At 40.9% G+C, this 14,693-nt stretch overlaps 1 protein-coding gene across 3 annotated transcripts in view; it reads left to right on the forward strand.

Annotated features, from left to right (window-relative positions):
* Positions 1-14,693, forward strand: part of AKAP13 (A-kinase anchoring protein 13) — a 67,467-nt gene that overhangs the window by 13,805 nt on the left and 38,969 nt on the right. For 2 of the 3 annotated variants that reach the window (XM_071754292.1, XM_071754293.1), the window contains exons 3-4: positions 292-428; positions 7,316-7,659. In XM_071754292.1, coding sequence (XP_071610393.1) covers positions 292-428; positions 7,316-7,659 — 481 coding nt within the window. Of the gene's footprint in view, positions 1-291; positions 429-7,312; positions 7,660-10,763; positions 10,818-14,155; positions 14,219-14,693 lie in introns of all 3 variants that reach the window. The other variant, XM_071754291.1, reaches the window with a different exon arrangement.

The following is a 14,693-nucleotide window of genomic DNA, read 5'->3' on the forward strand; positions in this document are numbered from 1 at the left end:
GTACCTGATCTAGTGTATCTAACAGAACCTCAAGCTACAAACAAATATGGGTGTTTAATGCAGAATTTTTGTTTTCACCATGTATTTTGATGATGCACTAACAGGGAGTTTTAGATTCCTAAATAAATACTTCTTAAAATTTGCAGGCACTGTCTTGGGTGGTGAAGGGAATTTATAATGCTGTGCTTACTGTACTTTTCAAATCCTTGAATTTCCTGAACTTATGTGAGTTGGATGTATAGATGCTACAGAAAGTTTCAAACCATAGCTTTTCATTGTTTGTTCCTGCAGAATGTGGGAACTTCTTGGAGGATGGGCTGAGCAGTGTCTGTGCCTCATCACAGGGCATCCTCAAAAGAGAGTCTGGGAGTGAGTCTGACCTCTTCCCCTTGGCTGGTGATGGGATGGAAGACCTTGTCTTTGGAAAGGTAGGAAAACCTGGTTTGGGATACAATTGTCACAGTTTAACACTGGCCCGGCAATAAAACCAAGTAACAGATGCTCTCTATTAATCTCTCTCTCCTCCCTGATAAGAAAGGAGAGAGAATAAGGGAGAGAGACTTATGGGTTGGAAACTAAACTACACAACTTTAATGAAACAGTAATGATAAATAGGAAAAATTACTAAATATATACAAACATACAAGAAAATGGATACCACATTCCTCCCCCCTTTCCCCCAGTAGCTCTCACGTCACCACCGAGGCTGCAGGGCAGCTCTGGGAAAGTCCAGGCTGGACCCCTGGAGTCGGCAGCAGTTGGGAACTGGAGGCAGGAACACACAGATAAGGGCTGGCACGGATCAGGACCACAGGCAGACGAACGGACAGGATCCTTCCAGGATGCCGGGTGAAGAAAAGGAAAGAGGAAAGGCAGGAAGAGCAGGCAGCCGGAAGCTGGAAGCAGGAAATCGATGACTTGGCCCTCGTGATCCCTCAAATTTATACTGAGGATGACGTATATGGGATGGAATACTCTGTTTGGTCAATTTTGGCATCTATCTTGTCCGTTCCTCCCCAAAGGAGGGATGCAGGTGGGACCTCTTTATGTTTTCCTCAGAGCTGAGCAGTGTCCTTGGCTCTGCATACCAGTCTCTAGCAGTAACTATAAACATCAAGTGTTATCAGTCCTAGAAACACACACAGTGTCTTGAGAAACTTGCTGTTAATTTCAGCAAGTGCAACTGCTTACAGGAGACTTAGCTGAAATCAAAAGTACAAGACAGAAAATCACCTTTATCCTGGCCCAAACCAGGACAACAATTAAAAAAGCTCAAAGTCTTTATTTGATAACCTTATTCAATAATCTTGGTTTTACTAGTGAGTTAGAAACCTGGCAGCAATTATCCTGGACTGGAATAGAGGGGAAGGATCTGATCCTCTCTTCAGATGCAGCAACAGGAAGGTTGTGTTTACTTGCAGCAGAACTCCAAAAACTGTGCTGTCCCCAATGTTAAATAGATGAAAGCAATTTTGATTTTCCAGAAGTAAATCAGGTGCTAGATAAAGAGTTGAAAAGGTGGATTTTGTTGCAGAGTCATTAGGGATTATACAGGTGGTATGAAAGTCACCTTTAATGTAACAAAGATCTTTTCTCCAGCAAAAAATAATGTCTGCACTGATACCTTCAGAAGCATATATTGTAATTCTCAGAGGAACTAATGTTTTTCTGGAAATTCAGTGTGCCTCCTGGGTAGGAAGGAAGCTCTTACTCTAAATACTTCATGGCCAACTCCAATGAATAGTTTTGTTTCCTAGGTGACATATCTCTAATGCCTTTTTGCATGCAAAGCATAAGGAAAATGTTTTCAGGTTTGCTTAAAAACAACAGAAGTCATGACCAAGCTTAGTCACCCCTCTGCCCTTTGTCTTGCTCACAGCTGAGAAGGGGAAGAGTGGGTAAGACCTAAGATAAGAGTCAGCCTCCAGAAGAGAGGATTCCTTCCTTTAGCATCACTCTTTTGCTGTATACATGAGAGCAGCCTGAATTTACTCAGAGGGTTATTAGGTTTTCATTTTTAAGAACAGTTTGCTGTTAATTTATATGCTTCCTTCCATAAGTAGATTATGAAAAGGCAACTCGGGAAGAACAGAGTGGTGCAGAATCAAAGAGGATGTGAACCTTCCTTGGAGCAGCCATCATGTTGGTCTCAGCTCCATGAAATCCTCTGTTTAGGTTCATCTCCAGCTTACCTGTTTGAGCAGGCATGGTTCCTACTCTCAAAAATTAAACTTTCAGAGTAGGTTTCACACTTGCTTTCCGAGAAATATATTTAATGATACAAGTTCTGTTTGCTTAAATCTAATCAGATGATGGTGAATATTTTCCACTGGGATGGGAAACACCACAGCCTGAGCTGAGTGATCTCATGTGCTATAAATGAACAGTAACGTCATCCTTAATGCATGTGGTAGGGCACAGAGCTCACCAGCCTCTCCCTTTCCCATCTTTCTCTCAAAGTGATGTGGACCTTGGATTGTGAGAATCAGGCTATTTGGCAGCCCAGATGACTGCCTTCAGTTTTCTCATGTATAGTAGCACAAATTACGACAGCCAGCTGCCATTTGAGTCTGATTTAATGTTTGTGTGGGGATGCATGGGAGAAGAGTGCTGTGGGAACATGGTGAATTTCATATTGTCCAGAATTTCAGCTTTTTCCCTTTCTTAGGTGGAAAGTTCCCTTCTCAAAATACAAGAAAGAAAAATTAAAATTTCAGAAGAATAGATAGTACAATGTAGTAGGGATGCTGCAGGGAAAAGGAGGAGGTGGTAGGGAAAGCAGATCTTCTATTGTGGAAGGACAGTGGGCAGAGGGAGGAAATTTTTTTTCATCGTAGAAACAGAATTTCTTAATTTTGTGGTCTCTGCATTTGCATGAGTTCAAAAGGTTCTTTAGTTGAATTGAGGAAGTTATTCAAAGCTAATCTCAACCTCAGTCATGTTTACGGTTTTTTGTCTCCACTTTGCTGACTACTTGAGTACTTGTCTCCTTTCTCAATTTATCTGAGTGTTTTCTCCAGTTAAAGCTATTTCTAGTAGAAGCAGAGACACTAGTTTAGTGTTGTGAGCTCTTTCCTTAGATCAGTCTTTTTTTGTTTTAGACTAATGAGCCCAGCTGGTAGGAATGCAAGTTTTAAGTATTTTTAATAACAACTAAATAAGTGCTGGATCTTTCTTCTCAAAAATATAGTAAGGTGCATGTCTTGGTTGTGGTTGGTAAATTATAAGCCTGTTAAAAAGTACAATTTTCATATCAAATTAGGGAGAGAACTTGTTTACTAACAAAAAGAGGATCTCAAGGCTCTCAGTGTCATGGTGATTGTTATTACTTAGTCCTGTTCTGGTTTCACTTTTGTATGGAGCAAGAGTTGAAATTTTGTCTCTGAGTTGTTTTTGTTGTGTAAAAGTCACTCTCTTAACTGCTTAATGCATTAGAAGAAAATTATAAAGAACAAGCAGTAGTCTGTCCAGGGTTTTCAGGCCACTTCCATAGACATCACTTGAAGTTCATATGTTTTTCAAGCCCTGGTTTTTACCAAAACCATGAAGAACTAGAGTCTGAGGTCACAAAATCTGCATGTATCTTAAACTGTCCCTGGTGTTTGGTGCATCCTGTCATTGCCATCTCCAGTGCTTGTCTCTTTGGTTGTGGTTTTTTTTATTTTGGGTTTTTTTGTTTTTTTTTTTCTCTGAAGGACATGTACTGATCTGCATAACATGAGCAGGTGGGTTCAGAGAGCTTTAGCACTAAAACCTGCCTTATTTTTTCAGATGTTAGAGGCTGTCACTGCCGTCCAGAAATTGCTTACAATGTAAGGTCCAAGGCATTAGCAAAATGTATTTTTTGAGTCAGCACTTTATCCCCATGTCCTTGTCATCCTGCTTTTCCTTCCCCATCCCAGCCAGGCATCTGGGCATGCTTTGTGACACACTCCTTCTTGAATGATTAATAAGGTTATTTCTCACAATCATCTGGCAGCATCCTGGAGTGTAACCCATACTCTTTGCTCATCTTAACTTTTAAGCTGCCACTGAAATTCAGTGAAGATTTTAATGTGCACCTTGGGAAATAATTCAGATGAAAGACCCTTGGGAAGTCAGGAATCCATTCATTGCTGAAGGAAAGGGATGCAACTCAGCTCTGTGCATTTTGTTTAATTTCTGGGTTTGTTTTGGTTTGCTGGAGGAAATGCATAAATATTTTGCACTTTTTCAGAATTACTGTTTATGTTTTTAAAAAAAGAGAAAAAAAAAAAAAAAGAAAAACCAAAAAAACCCCTAACAATCATGCTGGGGAAAAAAAACCCCAAACCTGAAGGAATCAAAGTTTGAAGAGATAGGTACCAAGGGAAGACTCCCTCACTCCAAATCATGAGCATTTTGATTTTCAACAGGAGGCCACTTCTGAGGTTAATTTAATGACCTTGGAGCTGTGGGAAAATCCAAATAAAAAATTAGTCTGCTAGTTTATATATCAAGCCAACCAAAGATGTTGATTCCTTTAGTGTACTGGTATGTACGCTTTTACATAGGATTATAGAAGGGGCTGGGCTGCAAGGAACCTTAAAGACCATCAAGTTCCAACCCTCGTGCATGGGCACGGACAGTTCCCACTTGCCCAGGTTGCTCAAAGCCCCATCCAACAATGGCCTTGAACACTTCCAGGAATGAGGTGTCTACAGTTCCTTTGAAATAAACTTCAGAATGCCAGAGTTTTGTGGGGGTTTTTGTTGGTTTTTTTTGTTTGTTTGTTTTTGTTGTTTTGGTTTGGTTTTGTTGTGGTTTTTTTTTTCATACTGTGAGACCTTTAACTATATTAACTATTTTGCTGTGTTTAAAAAAAAAAAAAAAATGAGAGAAATAATTTAATCATTTTTAGAGGAAAAAACATGGGCCACAAGTTCAAGGAAAATATTTATTATGTTCTGCAGTCAATCTGATGTTCAAGGTAAAAGTTAAAATGGACCACCTATATTTCATGTTTTTCAAAAATCTCTTTGAACAGCACTTTATGATAGAAAACCTACATCTTTCCTAAATCTGGGAGTTATGTTCTGCATTTTTAACTAAAACGGTATTCCAGTACTCTGAGAAACAAATACTCTTCTTTTTACTTTTGTTCCTGCCTATAAAATTTGATGTTCTGCAGTATTGTTGCTAGATTTACATTGAGATTTTATATTTACAAACTGGCCCATCCTTCCACTGTACAGCTGGCAGATCGTCCTCTCTCCTCCTGCTGTGCTTTCCCAATGTCTTAACAGTGTTTTCCTGTGTCTCAGAAAAGGCAGCCACACTGTTTCCTCTACTGAAAAAGTATTATCCGCATAATGACTACTTAATTTGTCTGGATTTAAGCAATTCAGTAAGCTCTGATGACTCACACAAATATCAGATTATCTTGAATAGTGCCAAATGTCATCAAAAACTTGAAAGGACGTCCATTTCAGTTCTCTCTGCTTTTAACCCACAGTTCCTAGTTAAATATGTGGCAAATGGAATATGTTAGAGTGAAGTTTACTGTCAAACTATTTACACAAATTTACCATTAATATTTGCCATTCCTTACCGTGAATTTCTCTTTTGGAGAGATGAATTTTTAGTGAGTTAATATTTTGTATTGTACTTCAGTGTTGTGCTGTGGGTGCAGCCTTTATTTTTTCTCTTGGATGGAAGGGAGAGAGTAGGTCATGTGACAGCATTTATTTAGGCTACCTTAGGAACATTGTTCTGTCCCTGTTAAACCAAAATAAGAATAAAAAACCAGCAAAACTTGAAACGGGGCTTCTCTCTAAATAGTGAAATATTTTATTGGAATTTTTTTGAACGTCTCAGTTTCTTTATACTCTTACAAGAAGCTTTTAGTATATGGCATGTTCCCATCAAAAAAAAAAGAAAAAAAAAGCATAGAAATCAAAAGTGTCTTGAGCATTTAACACCCCTGGGCTGGAACAGCATCAGGGCAGTGGGATCCAAGGTGAGAACTGCTGTGGGGCAGTGCTGCTCCCATTGAACTTGTCCCACCTGGGGTTTGATGCTCATCTATCCCAGCTGAGAAGGGGATTTTGGAGCTCGTTGTCTTCTGCCAAACAAGAGCTGACAGCCTGCAGCTCCTTGAGCTCTCAGCTTCTGCTGAGACCCACTGAGCCTGCTATTTGTAGACAATTAACTGCTGTGGCTTTGCTGAATACTCTATTATATATGGTCTGACAGATCATTCTGCCTGTTATTATTTCAAATGATACAGCACAGGGCTCTGCTGCAGAAAAAATTGAAACTTCCCATGTCAGTCCCTTGGGGCAAAAATCATTTCAGGCTGAAGGTGATGTCAGGGAGATGCTTGGGGGTTTTTTTGTGCTAGCTGTGGGGAACACAGTGTACACATAGGCTCCTCTTGGGCTGTATGCTCAGCATGTGGCCTTTGTCCAAACAAAATCACTTTGGCTTCCACTTAGTGCTTTTAGAACAAATTTAACCAAAAAATTGCAGTATGATTCAAGACCTGTAATATAGGGTAGCTGATCTTGTGGAACACTATTTTTCAATTGCAGTTGGATTGGAAAAATGCTGCAAACCCTGGCATTAACTTTCTGCTTAATGGAAAGTAATGGGGAACAGGGATTTAAGGTCTGGGGGGTTTTTTTTCTCTGTTTTTTGCTACTGAATAACTGCCCTTTTTGTGCTGCTTGATGCAGTGGAACAGTCTGTTGCCCTTGAGCTCTTGGGACTGAGAGCTACAATTCCATCCCAGGACCCATGGGAGAGGCTGGAGTTTGTCATCAGGTGTCATGATGACCCTGCTGACCATTAATTGTTCCTCAAAAACCTTTGGTGGTTTCATGGCACTTTGACAGGTTTAGCCTGAAATGGTGAGAGGAGCAGGATTTGCTGTGCAGGATGAAATGTGGAATTGGGGAGAGGAAGACAGGCAGAAAGCCCAAGCTGGAAGCCCAGGGTTATGGCAACCAAGGACTTGGGAGGTGGAAGAGATTTCTCTGCAGAGCATTTCAGCCTTTTTGAGAAGCACAGCAAAAAATCTCACTTGTGTAGTGGTTAATTTGCCTGATGCTGTCAACTAGGAAATCTCTAATCTTATGTGGAAAAAAGAAATATTTGCAAAAAAGTTTGATGTATTCACTTCATTGGAAGTGTTCAAGGTGTAAGGATGGATGGGGCTTTGAGCAACCTGATCTAGCAAACGATGGTTTCTCCCTATGGCAGGGGGTTGGACTAGATCATCTCAGATGGCCCATTCCAACCCAAATCAGTCTGATTCTACTTTAATGTATTTTTAATTTTTTCTTATCCCCAGCAGCCTGAAGAGGAACAGTCTGCATGTGATGTCACCAGCTCCAGTTCCTCTGCAGATGACACCATGTCCCTGGAGAGGAACTCATCCCTGGGCAGCGACACATCCCTTCCTTTCCCACCAGCAGTGAACTTCATCCAGTCCAAGGACAGGCACAGCCTGGATGGCAGCTGCAGCAACATGGTGGCTGCAGAGGGAGGAGAGAAGGAAGAGGAGCTGGACAGTATCACAGATGTGCCCACTCATTCCTCTGTCTTACGGAATTCCATGCGGCCGATATCACCTTTCCGTAGACACAGTTGGGGGCCAGGGAAGAATGCCACCAATGAGGCAGAAATAAATCAGAGAAGGTGAGTGAAGAGCTGCTTTGATTTACTGTGCACACACTGGTGCATATTTATCTAAGCTTTAGGCTCAGCATGGTAAAACAGAAAACAGAGGATGTAACTTGGGATTATTTCTCTTTCACTCAAAGGGATGAAGGCAATCACCTAATGTATGTTTGTTTGTTTGTTTGTTTCAAATTAGCTTTCAGGATTTAAGTGCTTAATGCCCACAGCACCTTTGTGCTTTCCAGAGCAAATGGAATTACCTTGAGAAGGATCTTCCATTTGAACTGTTACCACTCCCTTCTATACAAAAGACTTCATTAAAGGAATTACTGGACTGTTAAGTCTCACTGATCTCAAAATAAACATGGCCATTATTGCTGTGATTGCATTAAGAGAGAACACAGGCACCAGGGCTTTAAAAAGAGGTGTGGAGGCACCTCTTATAGTGAGACCAGTAGTCCCTGTTTTACTGAATTTGTTCCACCAGTCTCTCATGAAGAGTAGGTCCCAACCAACTCATCATTGATGTCCCCAGAAGTGCACAGGAAGATTCAAAAGGGAAGTTTTCCCCTTTGTTCTTTCAGAAGATGCAAGAGGGAGAGGTATAACAGCCATGTGTGTGTAGGTGCTGGTGCTGAGTGACTGTGGGGAAAAGAAATGGTGCTCAGCCCCCCATCTCAGTGGGGAAGAAGTTGTGGTAAAGAAAGCTGCACCCCAATAAAGTAATTTGTGTAAGACAGTTTCTGGGCTGTGTGTTCTGAACCCAGTGGAGGTTTGGCCACTGTTTTTTGATGCATTTCAGGGGTTTCAGAGCAGGAATGATCAGTGGCTTTAGCTGGGTCAGTGTGCTGTATCCTCCTGTCCGTCTGGTGTAGATCTGCAATTGACAGAGGCTGCAGGTGTGCAGCCAGCACCCATCTCCAGGTTGCTGTCTTCATGCCCCAGTTCTGCTTTGAAGATAAACAGAGCCATTGCATTTGGTGGTGCCATTAAATTAAAACTGGCCACTCACTTAGGGGTTCTTGGTAAATTATTACTGACCCATTTGGATGATCTAGTGAGAGGCAGCAGCCTCATCAGGACTGTATGCATTTTAGGATCTGTAGGTATTGCTAAAGAAATATCACAGAGCCTTCAGGTTTTAGACATTGAAGAACATTCAGGTTCACAGCAACGTAGGGTGAAAGATAATATTCTGTTCTTGTTACTGCTGATGCTTTCCACTGCCGCTGTTTGTTTTTTTTTTTTTTGGCTTAATCTCTGGTTCTCAGGTAATATTTGAAGAAATAAACTGATACCTATCTCTTTAAAGCTACAAAAGATCAGCTTAAGATTCGCATGCAGGTTTATGACAGAATGAGTCCATAAACTCATAAATTAATTTAGGGAGATTTATTTTTCAGTGTAGGGCCTGTTATGTAAAGATTTCTGAGGGCAATAAACTGGATAGCTGGCAAATGCTTCTAACAGTTAACAGATGGGGTAAAGTAATTCTGCGTCAGACTTTCAAGGCTGTTTCTGATATAGGAAAATACATTCATTGTAAATGTAAGAAAATTTGGGTTAGAAGAACAGTAATTATTCTCATATGCTCTTGGATACAGCTGCTGCTCCATAAGGATAGCTGTCACATACGTTAATTAGAAAAGTTGTGTGGGTCTTCGCTGCTGATTTGGTTCCTGTTTGGTTTTATGTTTCTGTTACAAAAGAATTTGGATTATTTGGGTTTGTTCTTTTGGTGGGTTTTTTTTTCTTTCATCTTTGTTCTTGTCATACGTGGCTGTTGAGATTCTGGTTGCTTAGTGAGAAAAAACAAATACCAGTGAAGCCCAAACAAGTGACTTTCATACAAATCAGTGAAATTTGGGATGTTCTTATTTATTTGGTTTATGTGCATTAGATACTTCTCCATTTAAAAGGGAAAAAGCTCTTACTGTAACTTGACTTGTGCAAACCTTGGAACTGAAGTAACACAGAGCACAAGCCTTAGATGATGTTTGTCCTCACAAGAGGTGTCAGGCAGTGGAGCAGCAGTGGGTCCTTTCTGCCCACCTCTTGTCTGTGCTCCCACCCCTCCTTTGGGCACCCTTGACTCAATGAGAGCAATAAATGAGCCAAATGAAGCAGAATCGCCACCAAAACCCTAGGACAAGAGATGAGCTGCAAATCTGGGAAGAGGAACAGGGTGGCAGGCTGCACAGTCAGCCAAGTTGTAGGAGGTGACTTCAGCCCCATCAAAGGACTCATGGGCAGGTCCAGCTCCCATCCACCAAAAAGCCTTTCCTACAATGGCAGGGGCAGCCAAGTCAAACTTAGAGCTGCTGGTACAGGACCCAAAGGAACCTATGGAAAAAAAACAGGTTATGTCATTTTTCTTCTGGTCATTTCCAGCACTGCATGTTTTCTATTTATTTGAGGGATGAGCATCAAAGTTTTTTTTCACAGACAAAGATCAGAAAAAATGTAATCATCTTAAATAAAATGTGAAAATACACTCAGTTCCCTTCTTCCCTTCTCTCCTCAAATGCAATTCATGGGTAATCTTTGTGTCTACATTTTGCTATTAAAAATACAAAGAAAACTAACACAGCTGCCACAAAAGGATGTTCATCCTTCAGTTAATTCCTGACATTCATAGCAGATTTGGAATGCCTGTCTTTCAACAATGATGCAGTGTTTTTAGTGTTTGAGTCTAAGGAAAGAAACGCTGGCATTTTTCACTGATGGATTAAGCACTGTAAAACTGGAGCTGGTGTTACTCATTGTTCCTTACTGCTTCTGTCAAACAGTTTGTCCTTATCTCAACTTTAAACTGACCTGGCTTTGGCAGCAACGGAGTTGCAACGTGGTCAGTACCTGTGAAATAATGGTCAGTACCTATGAAATAATATTTTTGTGAAAAAAAATTTTTAAAAAATTGCCCAAAGACCTAGATTTATTTGTAAAAAAGGGAGAGAGAAGGAACAGAGAGACTCATTATTTCCTTTTGTATTTAATTTTGTGTTTTCTCTGTGTGTCCATTTCCTCTGTTGTTCACTTGTTGGTGATATTATTCCTTCAGCTGCCATTTGTTCATTTTTTTCCATTCAAGCTGCTGACCACTCTCCATGATTCATTTTCAGTTCAATGCGAATTCTGGGGGATGGTATAAGGAAGCCTCCCATTCATAGGAGAAGGTACAAAGCCAGCTAATGTGACTAACTGTTTTGCATTTGAATGTCTACTAACTCCATATTGTCCTGCTATTAACCTGTAGTACCTCTCAAAGTATTGGTGTTGGAGCTGTGCATCCTGCTTGGTTGCTTTCCCTCTCCAGTCTGACCCAAGGCAGATTTTCTGCCCTGCAGAGCACATGCTCAAGGTATTTTCTCCAGGACAACACATTAATAACTGGGAATAATCTCAGATATCACTTTGTTAGCCTTTGCCATGTGTAAAAATTGGAGATGCATTAAAACAATTGTTTACCTGTGAGCGTGTGCACTGTTTGGATTTCAAACACATCAGAGACTCCTGCCAAGAGTTGCAGGCAGGACAGCTGGGGAGGGGATGCATCAGACACGATCTTAGAGTTGGAGAGTACTCTGAAGATCTGCAGCTGGTTGATTAAATGGCTTTCATTTTGGACTTCTGCTGGTTTGTTGTTTTGTTGGGTTTTTTATAACAATCTTCCTAAAAAAATAGAAAATAAGTGTTTACTTTCATGTGTGTTTTTCCTTCAGTATAGCAATTTTCAGTTCCTCATCCTTCAATGCAGGATATGCATTTTCACTCATGTAACCTTTGCTCTTTCTATTAATATGCAAAATAGGTCACTTAATTTTTGATGTCCACAATTAAAAGAAAAAAAAAAAAAAAAAGAGGTTTAACCTCTCTGCTTCAATTGTCCATCCTCTTGTCATATTCCACAGCTTTCTACCTCTCCTTCTCTGGCAGGTTAAGTCAGAATTTCACTTTACTTGGAAGGATAGGGCTACATGTGTGTGTAAACAAACTGCCATATTTCCACATATGAAAAAAATGTAACCATGATATTACCAGAAAAGTCATCGTGCCCTGCCATGCATCAGCATAAATGAAGCCATACGAGCAGTGCTCAGTGGCTCAGGAGAGGGCTCTTAAAAAAGAAAGAACATGGGTTTTTGCTTCTATGAAGCCACTTTATTTGCATCACACTGTGCTCTGGTGGAAGAAGTGTAGTGCTCTTCTCAGCTCATGCAAATAGAACTTATTTTACCAGTTTTCTGTTAATGCTAACACACCTCTCACAGAGGAGTCTTGAGTTGTTATATCTTAGAACATTGAGCTTACACAGAAAGAAAAGGTCTTGAATAGGCAACCTAACACACCTTGTCATGCCTGAAATGTGTGGTAATTCTTCCATAAGCATTCTCTCTTTTTTTGTGTGTGTCTTTCCTGGCCTCGCAGTCCTTTTTGGTATCATCCTCTCTAACTCGAGTTGCAGAGCAATAGTCTGAAACTAATACTAACAGTTTATTTTCTCCATGAGGCTGCTGTATATAATGGCTCTTTTCTCCCCCACCCCAAATTGTCTTCTGTAAAGGGATTTTGCATGCTGTGTTTTGATCTTAGTTTTTATGGGTTTGCCAGCAGATTGTGGGTGGCTGCCCAGCACAATTGTAGTTCTGTAAGACTCTCCCTTTCCACAGCCCTTGTCAAAGAGGTCTTTACCATTCTCCAAGAGCTCCTTTCACTTCCAGGCTTTCTCCTACATGTATGCACAACTTCTCCCCTCCCTCCCTCCTCTTTTCTGCCTCCCTTCTCTGCTGTTTCACCATTTGGGCTTGTCCCTGTAACACAGCAATGGTCATCAAACCTATTCAAGTGCAGTATCTGGTGTACATGTTGCACCATTTCTTAAATGAGGAGAATCCTCTCTCCTTCAGTTTTAAAGTGACCACACAAGAATCGGACTTCTGCAGGCCAAGCCAACATCAGCACAGCTCCAAAGGTCCACAGAGCCCAGCAGTCTTGAGGCCACAAACCTGGGGGTAGCACAAGAGGAAGCACATCTGGTATCTTGAGATGCTTTATCAGCCTCCATCTGGTTTTCACTGAGTGGGCTTTGCTGACCTCCCTGGGAGGCTGATCCAAAACCTATACAGAGATGTCTGCATACAGAGATGTGTGATGGAGATGGGTTTACTGTGCCCAGGGCTTGGTTATTTTATGACCTCAAGCAAGTATTTAGTCCCCCTGCCCATCACTAATACTTCTGTCTGCCACAATGCTTGAGTGATTATGAAGTAGATGAAATGTTGGAATGTTAGGGGAAGGTACATTCCATGAATAATGTTTTATGGTACTGTGCTGGGTTCTACTGGTAAAGAATACCTGGAGCTTTGGGGTGCAAAGCCCAGGTACTTCAGGTTTGTCCTCACCCAGTTAACATCCTTAATAGTGTACTATGTGTGGAAATTATACAAGGACTTTACATGGGATGATGCAGCCAGTGCATCTTTTTCTGTGCCCTCTCATCTTTCTGGTGCTCAAAAATCCTTTCCCAGGGCTGCTTAGGGTGTGCTGCCCTTTTTATAGGCAAAACATGCTCTGGCCATGTTCTCTTCTTGTGTGGATCACAGGGGCTGGGAGTAGGACTTGTGCAGTGCTGCTCTGGTAGATCTCTGCTGATGCAAAGTTCCCTTCAGACAACATATGTTTCCTGGGCTGCTTTTCCAGGATTTAGGGTTCCTTTATATGCTGTAGCTGACAAGAAAATCGATTTATCTGTCTCTGCAAAACCTGCAATTGGGCCATGAGCTGACTGATTTAAAAAATAACAAGCAGTATTTAAAAGGACAACCCAAATATTTATGTTCTGTATTTGCTTTTCCTGTGTGTTTCACAATGCAGCTTGGGACTTTTCTGGGAGTAGGGGAGCTGAAAGACTTTGTAATCAAAGTACTAGTTAAAGGTCTCTGATTTCATCCCGAGTTAGTAGTAAGGCAAGCTTGATTTTTTTTTTTTCCAACCTTTCAGTCATTTGTTCTGCAGCATTAAGCATTTAACTCTCCTTTTATTTTTCCCAAATGTAACTTGAGGTTATTAGTACTTATATGGAAGTGACTTAAATTATTTAATATCTATAAGGAGTTCTTTTTCCAGTCTGGGGATAAGAAGGTGCCAGACAAATACTAACCATTACTAATGCAATGACTGCATGTGATTACTTCGGCAAAATTGGGTTTGGTGTGTTTCAGCTTTGTTTTCCCAAAAAACATCCTTCCCCACAAGGAGCAGTTTCTCCAAGGTGTTGTATACTCAGCAATGTGCTCAGTTTCGGGGAAGCATGAGCTGTCCTGCTCCCTGCTTGGTAGTAATGTCAGTCACTTGGGGTTTTGGCCAGAAATTAATATTAGTCACTGCGTTATTTCTGAATGAGTTGGGTTTTTTAAAGATATGCAAGAGTGAGAGTCTTTTAACATTCCCCTGTTCCTTAACAAACCAATAATCACAGCCCATTTCCTTTCTTTGCCTCTTTTGATGTTCCTAGTTTGAGCTGGTGTCCCTCTGGTGTACAATACATTGCCATGGGTCCTGACTTTACTTACAGAAGGTATGGTATAAATAAATGTGCAACAGCAGCAAAGGAGCACTGCAAACTCCCTATCATCAGCTTTTTGTGCATCATCTTTTCTGCTGCTGCCCTGGCTGAAGTGTGCAATTTGTTTGCTTCATCTGCTTTTTTCAGCAGCTGGTCTCAGGAATGGGTCTTCTGAACTGGGGTGCAGGTGAAGGTGGTGGCTGCTCTTCTTTAAAGAAGCTGCACTGTTGGTTTGAGCTGCTTTATTCTGTGTTGATTTTAAGGTGTGCTACTCCAGCAGCAATGATCATCCTGATAATTGTGACAGCCAAAGGATCAAAATGAGTGTTCATGTGATTCAGCGCCATTTTGTTCTGGATGGATCTCATAAAGGATTTAAGTTCACACAGACTTGCTCTTTGTAAATGGAAACATCTAGTTTCTTCTTCAAAGAGGCTAATCATGTAAATTTTCCAATGAAAAGTTAATCTGAGAGACACAGATGAAA

The sequence above is a fragment of the Heliangelus exortis genome, chromosome 11 (assembly GCF_036169615.1).
Source record: "Heliangelus exortis chromosome 11, bHelExo1.hap1, whole genome shotgun sequence".
In the NCBI taxonomy this organism is placed as follows: Eukaryota; Metazoa; Chordata; class Aves; order Apodiformes; family Trochilidae; genus Heliangelus; species Heliangelus exortis.